This window comes from Rissa tridactyla, chromosome 2 (assembly GCF_028500815.1).
Source record: "Rissa tridactyla isolate bRisTri1 chromosome 2, bRisTri1.patW.cur.20221130, whole genome shotgun sequence".
NCBI lineage: Eukaryota > Metazoa > Chordata > Aves > Charadriiformes > Laridae > Rissa > Rissa tridactyla.
Genome location: NC_071467.1, coordinates 149193267 through 149213238, shown reverse-complemented (window position 1 = coordinate 149213238; position 19972 = coordinate 149193267). Strand labels below are relative to the sequence as shown.

Genomic DNA, 19972 nt, shown 5'->3' with positions numbered 1-19972 from the left:
CACTTGGGATTTGTTTTGGCCATTCTTCATATTCTGCATTTTCTGACAACGAAGGACAATGCTATGTTCGTGGTATGTGATACCCATCTGCTCTATAGAGAAGGACAGACTCAGGGGTGATACTATTACTTAATCAAACTTACTCAGAAGATCTGGGTTAGTATATTTACTAGATGTTACTAAACTTGCCGTTGTCTGTGTTGCAAATTATTCTTTCGTATTTAAAGTCAGCACAAGGCAAAGCACATCCAGAGACAGTCTTCTGCGACATTTCATTCAGTGTCCGTTGGCCAAGCTGTGTCATGCCTTGCAGAGCACAGCAAATGCAGGCTGACCCACTGTCGTGGTTTTGGCCAACTTGGCCAATGGTCAGTGACAGATGCTCCCCCCCAACCTCTCGTACACGGAGAGGAGGAGGAGAAATAAAGAGATTTATGAGTTTAGAAGAAACTAAATTACTTTAATGGAATATTAGTAATAAAATAAAAAGGAAAATAATGAAATAGACACAGCATATACAAAACCCGATTAAAGCTCCCAGGATGATGCCACCAGCAGGCACTGGGGAAGTCCCAGTCTGAACTCACCGACGGGTGGGAACTGGGTTCCACAGCTGGAGTCAGGAACCCACGGATCGGGATCTAAGGCAGATGAACAGACAGGGTCCTCCTTGGACGTCAGCCATTGGAGAAAAGAGAGCCTGACCCTTTGATCCCTCAGCTTTTATACTGAGCATGGTGCAGATGGGATGGAATACCCTGTTGGTCAGTTTTGGATCCCCTGTCCTGTCCGCTCCTTCCTGCAGGTGTGACCCCTCTATGCTTTTCCGTTTCCGACCCTCCAACGGGGCAAATAACGAAGTTAGCTGACCTTGGTTGTTACAGCAATAAGTATAAGCAAGAGCCTCTGTGCAGACCATTCCCTGGCACAAACTGTAGACCTTGGTCTTATCACTCTGAGAACAAACCGTTTTCAGCACAACATGCGGTTAATTTCAGAAAGTTAGAAGAGGCCTAGCTAAGAAGTAAAAATACTGAACAGAAAGTTGGTTCTGTTTTACCTCAAACCAGGACACCCGCTCCCGCTTGTCCAGCCCCCAGCACAAGTAAATTCCCGCATGAATCCATATCCTCTGTCATTGCCTGCTCTGCAGGTGTCTGTACTTTGCCTGACTGCACAGTACTGCAGAGCAAGATAGGAGGAATGGAAAGCAGTGATCAAAGTCACTTTCCTCTCTTTGAAGATTTGGAAAAGTCATTGAGATCCTCCTTACACTTGAGTGGGTACAGGAAGAGAACCCCCACAGATGACAAATGGAGTAAAGGCAGCGAGGGCAGGACCTCAGGAGAGTTAAGAAAAAACGAATTCAAAAAAGCAAAGATCATATAAGGAAACATGAAAAATCAAGAAATACGAAGCTGGATTTTTGAACGTGGCTTACACACCAACTCTTCTTAGAGGCCTTACGAAAGTACTTCATCCTTACTTCCACAGCTTTGCTGTCTCTAAGAATTGGACAGCACTAAAATACAAACACCACATATGCAGCCTTAATTTACTCTCTTTTGCATATATAATCTTGAGTTAACTATATAATTTTTTAAGAGACCAGACTCATTTAATGCATGTGACAGAGCAATTCCAGAGATAAATCAAGGTTGACTAATGAAGAAAGCTCTGCAATTTGTTGCAAATGACATTTAGATGTCTAGTGACTGAGAGAAAAGACTGCAGGGGAAAAACAGAAGCCTTGTGCACATGCACAACTGAATTCTAACATTGTCTGTACTGGAAGTGCCTAAGCATAGGCAAAAAGTCCACACTCAAGCCCAGCTTTGCAGAGATGATCAGAGAGAGCATTTCTCTTGCTATTTGGGTGCCAACCTAGGCATTTTTGCTGCGATTTGCAGCAGAACTAAGCATACAGGGCTGTATTTGTGGCCAGTGAGACCATACATAACATGTTATATATGGATTTGACTAAGCTCTGTGACTGAGCCAAAGGCATTGCAAAATGGGCACTCAGATTAAATGGACCGTATAACTCTAATCTTATTGTGCCTCAGCTCTGGCTTTGTAAAATGGAGCTAATGCCACCCTGTCACTGCAAGATGACAGTGGAAATAAATTTACCCATATTTGTGAACAGCTTAAATCCTAAACTGTGAGTTTCCTTCCCGCCATGGTCGGGAAAGGAAAGCGAGTTATTCCAGGCTGTCCTGGTTGCTTCTCAGCCCTCCTGCCCTGCTGGAATGCCAGAAAAGCCTTTCTCTTGCGCTTCTTCAGGCCATCCTCTCCGTGGAGACGGCTGTGGGAAAGCAGCTCCCTGGAGCCAGGATGCCCAGCCCCGTGCTTGCTTGTACTCTGCTGTCCAAAAGCTACCTGCAAAAAGAAGACACTCCTGAAGGACTGAAGCCCATTTTAATGACTCTGTGTGATGTTCTATGTCTGACCACACTCATTTGCTTAAAAAGCACCATCATAGGCCAAGAACAGGCCACTGCTCTCCAGAGACGGTGACATCCTTTCCCTACACTAATAAGGGAGAGCCCATTACAGCTGGGACTTGACTAAATTCATTTGGCATCCTAAACTTTGCACTGTTGGCAAAACGGTACTGTTCCAACTGTTCCAATTTTTTCCTCAGGTTTTGGACACAAATTACTGATTACAACTCTACTTACATCCATTACGCAGCTACAACAACTCATCTACTTCTCTGTCACACTTTATTTCATCAGACTGATGTCTACATTTTAAATCCCCTTTACTGAGATGAAGTGAGCTTATGGATCTGGAAGCACGTCTATTCCGTCTGTTCATTCACTCAGGGTGCCGGCTGAAGCCGAGCACACACCATTTTAAAATAGGAAAAAAATTGTGTCCTCAATTGCTCCTGTGTTGCCAGCCAGTGCAGTCTCTTTCTGCCTCACTGCGTCCAATCTCCCACCTGGAGACTTGCACCATGTCGCAGCAGAAGTTTTTTTCAACTGAAAGGATTTTAATATATTTCAATGAATGGTGATTACACGTACAAGTCTTTAATGTTGAGTTTTCCTGGCAAATTATGAATTACCAGAGGTTTATCTGTCTCTCCCATCATATCTCAGCATTATTTTAATTAGCTAGGCTCAGCAATACAGAGACCTATGTGTGGAGTAAGAATTAATGGTGCCAAACCCTGACTTTTTATTTTTACCAGAAGTCCCATGGCCTGTGTCTCTGCAAGGATGAAAGAAGAGCAGGGGTCCATGGGCTGATGGGTGGCACAGCACGCTCCGTCCCCCACACAGCCACAAGATTGCCTTGCAGGTCCACTCAAAGTAACGCAAGGGACATGCTGACCCACGGTCTAAGGGCCCCGTGGCTTGAGGGTGACTAGAGATGGCTTTTGCTGGCAACGGAGACAACTCACTGACTTGAGTGTGAGCAATATGCCTAGGAGTCTCACTGCATGAAACATGCCAGCACGCAGGTCTACAGTCTCCAGGAACTCTCCTCGTTTCTGCACTTCTCTTAGCCCTTATACTCATGCATTTTATTCCTTCCTCCACACAGATGTGCTGTCCTGTCTCATTCCTTCCAAAGCCCACTGCTGTTATTAAAGCCAGCTGGCCACTCTTCTGTCTCCATGTGCCCCACCATCCTCTTCACTCGTGTGGATGAAAGGGGGAGAACACAATCAGAAAAGATCTACCACCAGCAGCTGAAAGCAAGCTGAGCGTGGAACCTCTTCTCTCACATCTTAAAGAGGATGGAAGCAACTGCCAATGGTATACAAAGTACTTGAAGGGCTGCAACGACTTGGGGCAGTCCGAAAAGTGGATTCCAGCAAGGGTGGTGCAAAGACAAGATCAAGTCAGAGCATCTTCCAGCCTCTCCCAATGCCATTGCCTCCTGCAGGTGGCTTGCAAAAGAATCTGAATATGGCTTTTACCGATATATACACATGCAGTTAAGGTAACCCAAATACGGTTTCCTCAGCAGAAATACTTTGTAGAAATGGTGCCTACATAAAGGCTATGGGATTTCACCTGTGATGTAGCAGATATCAAGAAAAAGCAACATTACTGCTTTTCTTGTAGCAGTAATGCAACCCAAACTGCTCAACCTGTTCCAGCTATTTTTGAGAATGGAAAACAGAAGAATGCTGGCTGGTCATCATTGAAAAAAAATAAAATCTGGGTTTTTTTTTGAAAGCTCCATTCTCCACCATCCTTGAGGATGTTTTATTTTAAATTAAATTGGAATAAACAGTTAACCTGAGATGAGTGAATTGTCCCATTTGACATTCTGCACCACACATCATGTTTGTTGGTCCTCCCCATACCTTTTCCAGATTTCCCAGATCCTGGAGATGAGGGACATAAACTGCGCGCAGTGTTGGTGATGCGGACTGTGAAGGGGGGTACATGGCGGCAGGAGGAGAGGGTCACAAGCAGGAAAGGAACAGAGCTGAAGGCTCATTCGCAAAAGAGAATTCTGTTCCTATTTCTACTGCAAACATTTTATACAGCCCTGGTCTTATCACTTAGAGTAAGCTTTTCACAAATGATCACTATTTTTACACGATACATTTTCTGAGTATCTAATGTGAGAACTGAAGCCAGATCTTCATCAGTGCTGAATTCTAACAAGTATCTCCGGGTTGTGCTTTCCACATAGAAGAGGCTACAAACAGAATTCTGAAAAACCAGTCCCTAGATGTCTCAAGACAGACACTCAAAATGGATAGCTACTGTTGACAATTTTGGCTTTAATCTTTGTACATTGATGCTAAGGAGAACACAGCTTAAAAACACCCATTTGGAAACGAACAGTTCTTTATTCATGGCATGCTCTGAACAACACACCCCGAATATGGCATAGGGCCACATCAAATGGGGATAACAAAAAGAAATAATAATCACTCATTTGCTGAATGCAGCAGAGGGCCTGTAGAAAATTTAATAAAGGGCCTCGTAAGGCTGTATTACAATGCCCCCGCTCAAAACTGTACAGACCGTCTTCATGCCCAATCTGTCCGAGCCTGTCCTGGCAACTCATACCCTCTTCAGATGCAAAGATTATATAGGTTAAATAGCAACAAATGAACAGTGGGAGGTAGTTCTTTTGGGAACAGCCTGAAATACTTGCTTTGTTCCTTTTCCTGGCTGAGGGCATGCGGTAATCATGACACAGCCTCGTGTTTGAAATCCTCTCGATGTCCAGGACCCCAGGCACGACCCACCGATTAGTGGTCTGTGGCAGCAGCTCAGGCCAGCTGCGCGGGAGCAGCACCGCTCCGGCCAGCCGGGAATCAACCAGGCGCTGGGGAAAAATACCTCCCTGTGCTTAGTTAATACCCACCATTCGCTTATGGGTTAAAAAAAAAAAACCACTGAAAAACACACACAGAATGCATGGAGGGGATTTTTAAAAACGAGAGTTCAAATCCTATCCACGCTGGGTGAAACCCTGGCCCTGCTGAAGTCAGGAACATCCACCTGCGGAGATTTCACCTCTGCTTTCTATTTGTGTTTGTGCATGCATGTTTATCTCTCTGACTGCCTTTCTCTTCTGCCTGGGGCTTTGTTCATTAAACTTATTACTTTGCTTTTTTATTACCAGTTTGTGGGAAGTTCTTTTAAATCCTGTGCTGATATCTGTTTCACTTATAGGATGTTTCCCTCAGGATAAAGAAGAATAGTTTGATTTGTGACACTGCGAGCCCTCAGGTACCAAAAGTTTATCGCTTGGGTTTTTTCTAACTTGGTATCTGGCTGTGAGATGTAGAGGTATAGAATATATTCAGGCCACAGGAAAAAGGCTTTGTGGGTGAATGCTTTCAAGCCCTCAGGTCTTTCTCTAAAATCTCAGACTGTCAACCATGCTAAGGCTTGTCAGCAAGACAGATGCCCCAACCTTGAAAGTGATGCAGAAACGAACACAAAGGAAATAAAAGAATCTAGGCAAGTGACAAACAAGCTACCCACAAGTATCCAACCTCAAGGAAAATGCATACTAACTTACATTACATTATGTAGATAAAGTAAGATTTACTGAATGCTAATTTTTCTCATGAACATATCACAGAGTACAGAGGCAATGCTAGAAACAGTGACAACCTTTGTGTCTAAGTCCCTACTTGTCTCACAGGAAGCATCCTCTTAAACTTAATGGAAATGTAAATATAAAACATTCGCTGCAATAAAAGTCTCTGGAGATAGAGCCTAAGTAGCATGATTAGTATGGAAAATGCTTCATAAATCCTAACTCCAATAATCTCTGGTAGCATAAAGGATTCATCTCATTATGACTTTCTAACAGAGCCCTGTTAATTCTCACTTCACTAATCTGCGACCTTGAAAATTCCCTCTCCACACTTCAGTAAAGTGTTGACAGCCAAGTGAAATAGGGAGGTAATTCCAGCAAGGGCTACAGGTGACAGAATATATTCCAAACCACTCACTAGTTTTATATAGAATACTGTGCCTGACTAAATTAAACGACAAGCCTTTCATAAATTATCATCCAGCATTTTTATTTTAGCATTTTAAAGTAAATACCATAATCTATCAATTAATTTATACACAGAATCTTTTGCAAGGCTGCTCCCAGTCAACTACAGGAATAAAAGGGGGTCTGCATTATGGGTATTTCTCCTGGCATATCTCTGAGATGAAGTATCTAATTTTGGAACTAGTTCCTACTAGCTGTAAGCTTTTCAGACTGCCATTAACAATAAAAATCTTGAAGTGCATATACACACACATATAGGTAAGTGTATACATAGACACACACGTTAGTACCGACTTGTAGGCATACATCTCCTGGTACCACTAATGCGGCTGTGTAGTTTACTAAAGACTTTCACAAACATAACTGTTCTTCTAAGGTAGTTCTAAGTAGAGCTTTGCCTCTACTGCCCTTGAGTGTATTTTGCAAAACATTTAAAACCCCTCTAAATGTAAATATACCTTAAAAAACGATCCTTGTTTTTTTCCAACACTAGGCAGACAGTAACTTATATAATTTCTTGCCAAAAAGGGACTACTGATCGTACCTAGGTATTAAGATCCGAGTTGTTAATCACTTCACTATCATAGCTATAAAATATTTGTTTGCCATTATGCAACAACTACCACTACCAAAGAAAAATACACTGTATTACCGTCTGTGAGAAGCAGTAAAATTTTGATGCAAAATGGATTAGTGCAAATGACATCATCAAATGTTCCATGTTTAATTCTCTTTTGTTATTAATTTTACAACATCTCTTGCGATAGTACTATTTCATTACTGCAAAGTATAGTTATATTTTATCAGTACAGCCCTCCAAAAGGGCTCGAATGGAGACACATTTCAAAACATACTCCTTTATACTCCCCTCTGTGTGGCTTACCAGCGAGCACTTGGCGTACCAGTGTGCCTGACTGCCTCGGAGATCTTACACGAAGGAGAGAGAAGCAGCACACAGGGGTGGCTTAGAGCCACAGAAAGTCTTTGGTGAAGCTGGCAGCAGTGGTTTGCCCTTTAAAACTGCTGTGCATTACCATGTGCTGGCTTTCGGTTGGCCACTCTCAGAGAAAACACGCCTCATACCCTCAGGCTGCTTCTATCCATCTCCGTTGGCACTCTCACGTGGAGGAGCCACCATTACCTCTCCCTAATCCTCTGCAGCAGAACTCTGTCAGTGGGATATCCACGGGGGAAGCAGGGAAAGGGCAGAAAGGTTAGAATTTATTTCCAATCTCAAAACACTGATGTATTTGAGACGGTGGGTGGCACACCTGGGCTGTACTAGAAACAATGGCTCTAGGTGCAGAAGCTCCAAAGCTGTCCAGCCACCAGGAGGAAGCACGTTATATCCTGCATTTTGGTCACAACAATCCCAAGCAACGCTACAGGCTTGGGGCAGAGTGGCTGGAAAGCTGCCCAGCAGAAAATGACCTGGGGGTGCTGGTGGACGGCCAGCTTAACATGAGCCAGCAGTGTGCCCAGGTGGCCAAGAAGGCCAACAGCATTCTGGCTTGTATCAGGAAGAGCGTGGCCAGCAGGAGCGGGGAAGTGACCATGCCTCTGTACACGGCACCGGTGAGACCTCACCTCGAGTGCTGTGTTCAGTTCTGGGCCCCTCTGTACAAGAGGGACATTGAAGTGCTGGAGCGTGTCCAGAGGAGAGCTACCAAGCTGGTGAGGGGTCTGGAGACCAAGTTGTATGAGGAGAGGCTGAAGGAGCTGGGCATGTTTAGCTTGGAGAAGAGGAGGCTGAGGGGAGACCTCATTGCCCTCTACAACTCCCTGAAAGGAGGTTGGAGAGAGGTGGGTGTTGGCCTCTTCTCCCAGGCGAATAATGACAGGACCAGAGAAAATGGTCTGAAGTTGCGGCAGGGGAGGTTTAGATTAGATATTAGGAAGAATTACTTTACTGAAAGAGTGGTCAGGCACTGGAACAGCCTGCCCAGGGAGGTGGTTGAGTCACCATCCCTAGAGGTATTTAAGAAACGTGTAGATGCGGCACTTCAGGGCATGTCTAGTGGTAGAGATTGCAGGTTGTTTGTCTGTGGCGGTTTGTGGTTTTTTTTGTTTTGTTTTGTTTTTTGGTGTGTGTATGGTTGGACTTGATGATCTCAAAGGTCCTTTCCAACCATGAAGATTCTATGATTCTATGATTCTATACTGTATAACTGAACCCTGGCATGGGGAATCCACTGTTTTTTATAAAATTAAGGAAACAAAAATGTGTCACTTTTCTCCTTGATATGAGGAGGGTGTCATTTTTTAGCTCCTACCTATCCCATGCATTGAGAACACACCTAACAAATACGCTAAGTTGGGATGTTTGATGTGCATTTCCTATTCCAATTACTTTGATGCTAATTTCTGTGAGATTATAAAAGAGGCGTTTTGCAAGTTCTTTCCCTCCTCACACACAGGAGCTCTCCCCAGTTCTGTGGTGCAGAAGCAAAAAGCTTCTGTTATTCTAGCCAGGATTTCTCACTTTAATAGTGTAGAAGAGCAAGATATCTTCTGCTTTCAAAGATGAAATTTCCTGAGCACCCATCACTTTGTTACTACAATCCAAGTTACAAACCTTTGAAAGTCATAAAATCTCAGTATATTTTAATTATCTTTTACTTCTCAGTCGATTTAAAAAACACATATGCAATATTTTGTTCCCCTAGAAGCTTTTCATGTGATGTTACCCAGTCTGACAAAACTTTACGATATTCTAAAAGAAGAAAAATGAAAAGGCAACCAAGCTTTATTTTAGAACTTAAAAGATAAGCTAGAAAATGAACATACCAACAGCCATCATGTAATCCCAGCGGTCTATGAGGCACATATTGAAGATCAGGTGGTCAGATGTTTGCCCTTGGCCAATGAGTGGAATGTTTCTCTCCAGATTTTGGGTTATTGCAGAAGTCCAGCCAACGAGAAACCAAAAGACTATCAGGAGAATAACAGCCAGCATCCTCATCACTCGCCCACCTGTCATGTATGGAATACGCTGAGCAGTTCGGGACAGGAATACCTTCAAAACCCTGAAAAATTCAGACAGTGCAGAATTAAAGAGAGCACCAGCTGTGTCACAGGAATTAGACTTTCATTTTATTTCACGATCAGATTATTAAAAAAAACATCTTGACATTCTTTCTCCTGACAGTATGTACGAGAGTGAAATTTGAAACTTATTATTATTATTACTTTCATATTCATAATATTACTTTCATTGTATTGAAATGGAACTGATTGCTGCCCAGAGAGTGCTCCACAGCAATAATAGAAAATATTAGCTATGTTTATGTTAGAGACACACGTTCACATGCTGTGTTGTCAAGCTGTTTTGTACCTTCCAGCTCCCCATGGAAGACTTCTGCTTTGGAAAAGGGAAGGTCATTTCCATAAAATAGCAACCACGTCCGTGATACTTTGTTTTGTTTTGATGTTGTCTGTCTGCTCATCCCCAATCATACCATTTCCATAGAAAAACTCAGCGCTTCTTGGATATTTTTCCTATTGAGTTTGACGCTTCTGAGGCAATACTCGACTTCTCATAGAGATAACTGTGGAAGGAACTTTGCTAATTAAGAGTTTCCTGGCTTGTTTAGAGACAGCAACATGTCTTTTCGAGCTGGGACAGAACCGTCATAAGAAAAGCCACATCATACGTCAGGCACATATACCATGTAACAGCCATTGAACATGTAGCACTCACTTTAAAAATATTTGCACTTACTATTAGGATAGGTTTCCTCCTGCCAAGAACTGTTCAAGGAAATATCACCTGCATTTTCTACCTATCACCATCTGCTAAAGCAGAAAAAGGTCCTGCTGGGAGCATGAGGACAACCAAAATTTGAGGAAATCAACTCAGGCAGAGGGAGTAGTTTGACTCTTCACATAGCACAGAATATCTCTTTGCAGCTCGGGATCTGACAGAAGTATCTAATCTTCTCCTGGTGTCTTCCTACGAGAAAAGCAGGCTGCAGTAGCTGCTGCCATTGCAACACTCCTGCCTTGACCTTGCCCAGCCACAAAGGCTGGGCAGCGGGAAGGCTGTCATGGAAGTTTTCGTGTACCCAAACCTTCAAAAGTGGATGGGTTGAGGTTTAAAGGCTTTTTTGAGATTGAGGAGCCTTTAAAAGTGAAGAGGTGAGCTGCTTCAGCGATTTTGTCCTCAAAACCATGGTGGTTCCTGATTCCTGAGCATGAGCCCGTCCAGTGAATACTCTTAATATCCATGAAGGGAGAAACTATCACTGAGGTTTAGGGAACTTTTTCAGAATTTTTTCAGAAAGCTGAGTTTTTAAATGCCCTTGTCAGTTCTCAAGTCTTCTCAGTGTACCAAGCACCAAGCCACCTCCCAAGCCATTCCACAGCCAGGCCTGCCTTTTCAGCAAAAAAAAAATAAATCACACCGTGGATTAATATTTATGTTTATATTTGTCTAAGAGAAGGCAGAAGCAACTGGCATTGCCTCTCAAACAAATAACAGAGCAGTGTCTCTTAAGGCAGAAGCACAAAAGCTTTTCCACATCCATAAAAATGAATCATCGTTTGACTACAAACACAGCCTTCACAGTGTGCATTAGGTGAAGTCAGAGATCTGAATATGTTCAACATTATTCAGCTGTTTCCCTCCCAACAGTTACTCCGCAGGGAGTCACAGTTTTTGATCTTCCCATGTTTGATAGATGTTCTGCTCTCCCTTTGCCGTCGCTAAGTGTTTTATGTTGGAAGCAGCTTCCCAAAGACTTCAGGCAGGATAGACAGACAACTCCACGGAGGCAAGGCAGGCGACTTCCCTCCGCATTGCTCAGCCGCAGCACCACTGTTCCAGCACAGCGCTGGTAAATCCTCGTTTTTACAACACTAAAAATCAGTAAGTGAAGGCTTTCCTCCTCCCTGCTGTGAATGCCGATCAATGCTTAGCTTCTTTGAAGGGGAAGGAAAAGGTATTCTTTTTGTAGTGAACTGGAAAACACCATCTTTTCACAGCTACAGTTTGCCGTTTGGGAAAAATCTCATTGTACGTGTTTATGGAGGTTTAAGAACTACTGAAATCATACAAACCAGCTGAGAACTACTAGAAACTTTTGTTATTTGTATTTTGGCGCTCCAAAGTCAATTCTTGGTGATTCTACTGCAGGCCAACATGTGAGCCTTTTCAAGGCAAGATCCATTACATTTTTTCCAGCACTAGCTCATTATGTGCTGACTGCGAGACAGATTTCAAAGGGAGAGGGGTGGGCTGCTGTTACATTATTGATCTAAGCACAGTGAAACAAATAACATTTTGCAGTACAGCAGTCAAAACCCCTCCAATTTGGATCAAATCACTTTCCTTTTTGCTCATCTTTTTCACAGAAGTTAAGTATCTTTCACAAAAGTTAAGTGTCCACCACCACCACGTAGGCCTATATGTAACCCAACTTTTACACTTTTTTCCCCCAAAATTCTGAGAAGCTGTAAAGAAAGCTGGGTTAGATTTCTAGTGTTGAAAATCTCCTTTCCAGACGCTGTCGCATAAAAGTACTCAACCAGAACATGAGCTCCAGAGCTGCAATTCCCTCATCTTCCTGCAGCAACATGAACCCAAATCTGCATGGCTCACCACCGCCACACTGGCAGACGTGCTCCGTCTCCTCTCCTATGTATTATTAAACATGTATTAAAGCACAGACAAGTGCCCAGGAGCTTCCCTTCCCAAAAGGGAAACCTACTCACTAGGCTGGAGGGTCATTCTCCCTCCTGTACCTCTGACTCATATACTATCAAAGTTCACCATAAAACAGTTGAGTTCCTGCAACATGGGACCAAATTGCCTCAGCAAACGCGTATCGTCTGATGACTAGTATCCTCCATCAGAAAACCAGGGAATTCTTGAATCAATTTCCTGCCCTGACTTCTGGGTAGACAACACTCAGTCCCCCTTTTTCGCACTGTTCTGTATGTATATATTGGGTTGAAATACCTATTGAACAAATGAGGGAGGTCGGAAGTGGAGCTGGTGGGCTGTATCTGCATTAGGAAACTAAATATGCCCAGGGCTGTCCCTGGCACTGATGCCACCCGTCACAGAACAGCCAGCATCCGCACTATACCCTCCGACACAGGGGGGCTGCACACAAACTGCCCGCTGCAATGGCCTCTGCCAACTCCTGAACCACTCTGGGAAATGGCTTGGCAGCATTCATGTTAGCACGGGCCACGGGCAGGCCAGGGACCACTAACACAATTCAGCAGGACAGAGGACGGAGTTCCAGTGCCCAGCAATGTTCCTTGATGATACTTAATTTATGAATATAGATACAGCCCTGGATTCAAATCCCTGAGCAAATTAGTGTTTAATTATCAGTATCAAGTAAGGCAATGTCAACTGGAAAGACTCCTCCTCCTGGCCTGTCTACTGCCAAAATGCCTGGTAGCGCCAGGCAGTGCCCTGGTAGAAGCTTAGGGCACTGTTTGAGACGTATGGCCTCTGACCTAAGGCAGAAGAGGAAACTTAACCATCTTCCTCAGCACCTTCTACCTCTTCTCCCACATAAAACCATTCAGCATATGCAATCCACTTTTACGTGGTATTGTTGGATAATCAAACCATAATTTTCAGTGACATGTCATCAGCTCTGTTCACAGGCAGGTCAGACGGAACACTGCAATGTGCTCTACCTGCTTTTCTGGAAGACACAGCTGCCTTCAAGCAAAACTTTGACTTGCAGAGAGCTACAGGCAGCATTAAAGCTGATATGCAATAGCCATCCTGTTTACAGAGCAAATAGAAGGCACAGTTCAGGCTGAATGAACTGCCTGGAACCACTGCAGGTAAATCCCAACTCTGCTGGCCGCACAGTCAAGTCTGGATAGAATTAAGCTGTATGGTCTGAGGGGCTTTTCTGGGGGCTGGCTCTGTATGAACGGAAGAGGGGAGGGCATGGTTGCAAATGCCGAGAGCCAAGGGAAGCCCAGCAGCCAGGAAGAGAAACGATGCTGCAAGTGGATCTGGAGCCGAGGGACAGGACAGAGTGTGCCGGTCCACAGGACTGGCTGGGATCGACAGCAAGCAAAGCTGGCTGGGAAACAGCAAGCAAAGCACGTGGCTGCTGCTATAGAAGTTACATCCTGAGATGTAATGTGTAATCTTAGAAAATTAATAACACCATACTAAGCTTTCATGTCATATCAATAATCTGTCCTGTGAACAGAAAAACATGGCCCCCAAACTATCAGCTGACTGCACAAGTGGCAGGGATAATAGGTGAAGGATCCTGCTTTGACAGCAATGACCTGGCATGGTTTGTTTATTTTTTATTCCTAGCATCTGTCATTTTGTGGCTCTACTGAGTCATCCTGTCAAACTGTTCTGTTCCAGACTGATGATTTTTATTGTGATATGAAAGCTACATCAGAAAGATAAGAGGTCAAGCTCTTCTGAAGTATATTGCCCTCCTGTGGTGCACGGATTGCGTCTTACCTGCTTTTTCTGGAGTAACAGTGAACACGCCACTAGTTACTTCAAGTTTGTAAACTGATATGATTCTCCTGAAAACAGTGGAGAGGTACCGATGGCACAGGTATGGCAACATGTCAATATAAAAGAGTCTACATTTCCCACTTGATACACAGGCACACACAAACACAAACACTGAATGCAGGTTTTATTTCCAGAACAGGAAAGATAACTGTAGAAAGAATGTCAACACTTAAGGCCCAAGACGTCACAAATCATGTTTAGATGCACTCATACCACTAGTTATTGGCTCTCAGCTGGAAGGGGTAAAACCCAACTGAGACAGAGAAATGAACAGCTTTCTGAAGCACACTGCAGCTCAAAGTCTCCGAATTAGTCATTGTCTGTTTCCTCAGTGATTTCTCAAGACCTCGGCAGAGAGTATGTGAAGTCCAGCACTGAATAATATCCTCATTGAAATCAGGATGATCTTTTCTTTATTGAGTCTGATCATCTTGAACCCGAGCAAACCCGGGCTGAGAGCCATGCCATGTCAACAGCATGGCAGCGACATGGTGAGACCAGCATGGTACGCATCATGTCCTGTCCAGTGAGAAGGTACAACGACTAGAAAAAGAAGTTGTGGCAATTATTTGGGTGTATGAATAGTTCTGAGAGTCCCCATCCTATGTGTTGCCAGCAAACTCGGCCACATATCACTGATATCCATCAAAATATCTCACCTTTACACCACACCTGCAATAAATCAGATAATACAGTATCTCCCGCATTTTTCATTTCAGGAAAGAATTTTGTAATAGCAAATAACACCATGAAGACGACCATTGCCATGAAAGACAACAAATTCTTAGACGAATTGATTAACCCTTCCAAACGGACTGGATTTTGTCCTTGCTAACAGAGCACAAGCTGGGTGAAGGCTAGTCTGCACAGTGAGACAACTAACAGTATCATAAGCTTGATAGATAGTTACAAGGTAAACCCCAGGTACCAGTGGCACTGGAAATACAGGGATTGTTTCCTCTGTACTGGAAACGTGCCTGGCTTCAAATCCTCACCTGGGGCTCTGTGGCTGATAAAAGGCAATATTCATATCTGAGGATATTCTGACGGTGCATTAACGTATTACCGATCAGATAATCTCGTGTACTGAGTGATCAGGGAAGCAGTGGTGTCCTTTTGCCTTAAAAAATTATATTTACTTTCAAAAATATGATTCTGAAAGTACAGTTTCCTTGATATCTTCCCTAGAGTTTTAAAGTGATTTCCTATTGTGGAAAACGAAATGTCATACAAGTGTATCAGAGGTATGGCTAGAAAAGCAAGCTGTGAAGAGGAGTTAAAAAATGCATTTTATCTCAGTGCCTGGTAAAAACTACCAGGTACCGAGTAGTTGTTTTTGTTAATAAGCTTTTGTTAGTAAGCAAAGACACACGGGTCATGGCTTAATGCTAACCTACTCTGTACGGTAGTTTCCTAGATTAGCTTTAATACTACATGCCTAAATGTAATTCTACAGTTTCTGTAAAAGTTCCCCTTATGGATCAATGTATAGGAGATAAAATGTGCCGCCATAATTTCCAGGAGTCTGAGTAGACTGAGGAAGGTGGGAGGGAAATCACATGCCATTCCAGGGAAGGCTCCGGGTACTGGGAGGTAACAGGAGTCCAACAGGTCTCCCACCGCAATCACAACCACTCCCTCATTCCCATGTGAGCAGCACTGGACTGTCGGTACCATGCATAGTTAATAATATGGAAAGAGTCTAAAAACATGACTCGCTTTGATGAAAATGTATTGACTTGAAGTAGCTTTTCTCTGTCAATCTGTAGGTAAGCCTGGAATGAGCAAATAAAATGATTTGTTATTTCTTTAAATGTAGCCTAGATTCTGACATTCTTCATGCTATACTTATGCTTTATTTTCTCCTTTCACCTGCAACTCTGAATTCCCATCTGAGGAAAGTTCAATTTCCTGGTGAACAACAGATCAGAAAGCTTTCTCTGCCTGCAGCCGATTCCGAGGATGGTAGCTGGAGTCTTCTGACAGATCAGCTGAGGTTGGCTTTTCCCCAGCGTCTCCTCGCTCCCCAGCTCGCTGCCCTGCTGCCCGTGTCTGTTCCGGCCGCCTGCTAGCTCCCATTGCAGGAAACACTGAAACCGCGCACGCGTGTGTGTTGTTTTTTGAAGTGCTTTTGTTCGTAGCACCGTGTCATCCAGGTAGGTCTCATCAGAAATGGCTCTTCCTCAACTGTATTTGCCCATCCTGGGTGTGAGCTGATGGATGTACCAAGCGCTGGGGAGCTAAGAAGGTTCAAAAAGGGGATTTGCCATGTCACGTAACTAGGTTTCAGTGATGCAGACCAAGTCTCCTTATTTATGAAATCCTCATCTGCTTTGTGCTAATTATCTCTTGTAATAAACCACTTACTGCACTAATACCCCCACGAATCCTGCTGAGATTAGCAGAACTACAGTGTCAGTGAAACATCTGACCCTCCGCTGTCGAACTCTGACGCCTGGTCAGAGCTCTTACAGAGCACACCGTGACAATGTAAAACATTAAATAAAAAGCCCATCAATCTGTCCTCAGACAACTAGCAGTGACGTGTCTCCTTTTTGTCAGCTCTTCGAGTTTAATGTTACATCACACAGTTGCTTCGGTGGCACCAAAATCAAGAGCTCATGACCACAAAATCCTATGTGAGATTCCTAAAATTCTGAAAATCTTGGGTCCTTGGGATATGCACAATGCCATCTCTTCCTGAGCCTGCTACCGAATGGTTAACATAGCCATTTCAATAATCTCGTCCTGATAGATGTGTTTAAATCATTACATCCCTCACTTGGTAAAAATGAGGTTAGCTCCTCAGACATTTTTCTCCATAAGCAAACCAATCCTGTTGAGCTCTTTTCTTCATTCAAATTTGAGATGGTGTAGTAGCAGAAACCTTAATTCATAGATCCTTAAGACTCCTGCTGCTAGTAGTTTAGACTGAAGATTATAAATCCTTCAGCCTATACAAGCTTTGGCTAAGCTAATTATTTGCTGCTTAAAAATCGTCAGGTGACTATTATCTTTTTGTAAATCTAAAGCCATTCAGTTCTTTACCCTTATCAAAGACTTTCAGAACAGGCAGTACAAAATATCTCAAGGTCACAATTTATCAGGAAGCTTACCCTGTGAAAACAGACGCAAGAACTGCCTCCTGGTAATCCTCTGCTACAACAGGTCAAGAATATTTTCAAGGTTTTCATTACAAAATTGGCTTTACAAAGCGCTGTGGAGTTGAACGTACAGAAGCCAACTCCACTCCCGATCCCGGCTCACAGCGTTTCATTTAACAAAAGCTGATGAGTAAAACCAGCGGGATGACACAAGTTCCCCTCCTTGTTAGTGCTACTCCATACAGGCATCCTCTCCTGCTGAAAACATCCACAGACAATTTCAACAGCCTTTTTGAATGTCAGAGGCATTTTCTAGTGATCAGCAATAAGGTAGCTGGTCAAAACTTTATGCCAAAGCTTGTATTTTTGTTCTTAAAATAATCACTCTACAGATAGGAAAAGTCTTCCATGAATAAAGCCCAAAACCAGGCCAAAGTAAATCTGGGGGTGGTTATATATCTCAATCCAGAAAGATTTTCGTTCCTTCCTGCTCCTTCTTAGTTCACTGGCAAGCATTGCGCTTCCGATCAGAGAATGATAAGCTCCACTTAAAAAAAGGATGGTGCCTTTTCAGCATGTTTAATGTGGCCACAGAAACAAAATACCTCCGTCCTTTTAAGCTAAAGAAAGCAGATATTCTGGTCCACTTGTATGATGTGAAAAGTGGCAGCTTTAAGAAAAACAATACGTATGAGATTTTCAACAAGACTGTAACATTTTGCAGTTAGTAACGGCTGCACTGCATGTTTCACCACAGTTGTAAATCTAAGTTATTAGATTAATTTATTAAGCTACTATATAAGAACAATGCAAGGCTTTTCTCTGGATTAAAAAGCATTGAACAAAAATTTATTGAACTTGAGTGAATTATGATTCACTTTGATAGCAGTTGTTTATTGTGAGGACCGAACTATATATCCATAGCATATTTACAGATCATTATACTTTGCTTTCTGAGAAAGGCATTAAATAGTAGTCAACAACTGAAAAAAAACCAACATAACCATAATTTCACAGACAAATGTCTTAATGTTCAGATGGATGCTTCATTGTTTTCCCCTTTGTATCCCATTACACATGTGGTTAATATGATATCGTAACTCTTAGTTCATGTGGAACAAACAAGATAAAAAAGACTGCAGTAAAAAGATCTCATTAATTTACTGAGATTTTATTTCTAATTACATAGCAAGTTTCTATACTAAAGCACCATAAAATGAAATGTGCTTTTATGTGATCTCTTTTGTCTTATGAGCTGCTTTAACAACATTAAAAACTATTAATGGTGCTCTTATAATAACATCATACAATTCTGCTACTGAAATTTCTGAGATCCTACAGCTTGAAGGCCAGATGTAGCTCTTCAATTCATTTCATCCAGGCTGGGCACTTACTCGCCGACATCCCTGGGAACCCGTTGATGAGCAGACCAGTACAGGTGTTTGTATGGTCTCCCAGACCCCAGCAACAAGAAAGTTCCCCATCCCTGCTCTACAGGAACAAACTCTCACCACAGAGTTTGAGTTTGGTTTTGTCATCACAGGAGCTTCAGTCACCAAATCATTTATCTGAACGCTCCAATTGTAGGAGGAGATGAAAAGCAGAGTAAAATTAATTTCTCCTTAGGAGTCCAGTTGTTTCCCTTAGTTTCTCATGCTGATGAGATTTTGTCGAGGATCTTCAAACTCCATGTGACATCAGGTATTATCTTTATTTGTAAGATACTAAAGATACAATTCTTTATGAAAAGATGGGCTGAGTAGACTTCTCTGACAGAAGTGATATTGCCCTGTCTGTTAACAGGGCAATATCCTGAGCAAACTCAGGAAGAGATCTGGGAGATGGCAGTAGGTGACAGCAGGAGACCTGGAACAGATCCACAATCCTGGAAACAAAATCCCCAAGAAACAGAGAAGATTGTCGTGAGCTTGATGATGCAACTTCAAAAATTCACTAAGTTAGACCATATCAATTCCTGCCTTGCATCGGCACAGAACAGAAGTGAAGAATTAAGCATAAACACTGCTATTTCTATCTGATATATTTGATTGCCTTGATTTTTTTCCATTAAAAAAATCAGTCACCTTGACTGGTCAAACAGATCCCAATTTTTCTGAGTTTTCTCTTTTTTTTTTTCTTTCTTCGGAGGTTCCTGCAGGAAATAGGTACATACAGCTCAAAACCGTGGCTGACTGTGGGTCTAGCCACGTTGCCAGAGAAGATTCAATAAAAGTATTTTTCAAAATAAACTGTTTTAAGTATATTACCTCCAAAAAAATCCAGTGAAAAGAAAGAGACCAGGAGAAGTCCTGTGTCTGTGGAGCGCTCACTGAAGCACTATGCACAAAATCTTTTGGCACTAAAGTATCTCCTCACCAATTTACTTGCAAGCACTTGTTTCCTTTTCTGCTGTGCAATGATGTTCCTACACACTACTTTAAAATGTCAATCCATTATTAAAGATACAGGAAGCAAACATCAGCAACCGAAAGGACAGGAACTTCCCCCAGCTTTATAAACTGTAACACATCACCATTTTTATGTCCTTCTGTTTCTTACATCTTTTGTATTTTTTCCTTCCACTTTCCTTCTGTCAGAATTTTCCGTGCTGGAAGTTACTGTGAACTGGTTCATAACAGCTGCTTCCATACTGGATGACCAAGAGCACGTGCACCTTTACATCCAAACAAATCCATACAGATGTTCACATTTCTTTATCACATCATCCTCCCAATTTTATCACTTCATTGCTAATCATACACAGATATGGAAACCTTATTTTTAAAAAAGTTAAAAATCCTGAATTCCAGCTAACGCTGATAAGATTTACATGAGCGGAATTTCCAAG

The 19972-nt window shown here is 42.7% G+C and overlaps 1 protein-coding gene across 2 annotated transcripts in view; it reads right to left on the bottom strand.

Annotated features, from left to right (window-relative positions):
- The window catches only part of GPR158 (G protein-coupled receptor 158), a 211193-nt gene that overhangs the window by 17724 nt on the left and 173497 nt on the right, over window positions 1–19972 (bottom strand). For both annotated transcript variants that reach the window (XM_054192154.1, XM_054192155.1), the window contains exon 7: window positions 9289–9527. In XM_054192154.1, coding sequence (XP_054048129.1) covers window positions 9289–9527 — 239 coding nt within the window. The remainder of the gene's footprint in view (window positions 1–9288; window positions 9528–19972) is intronic.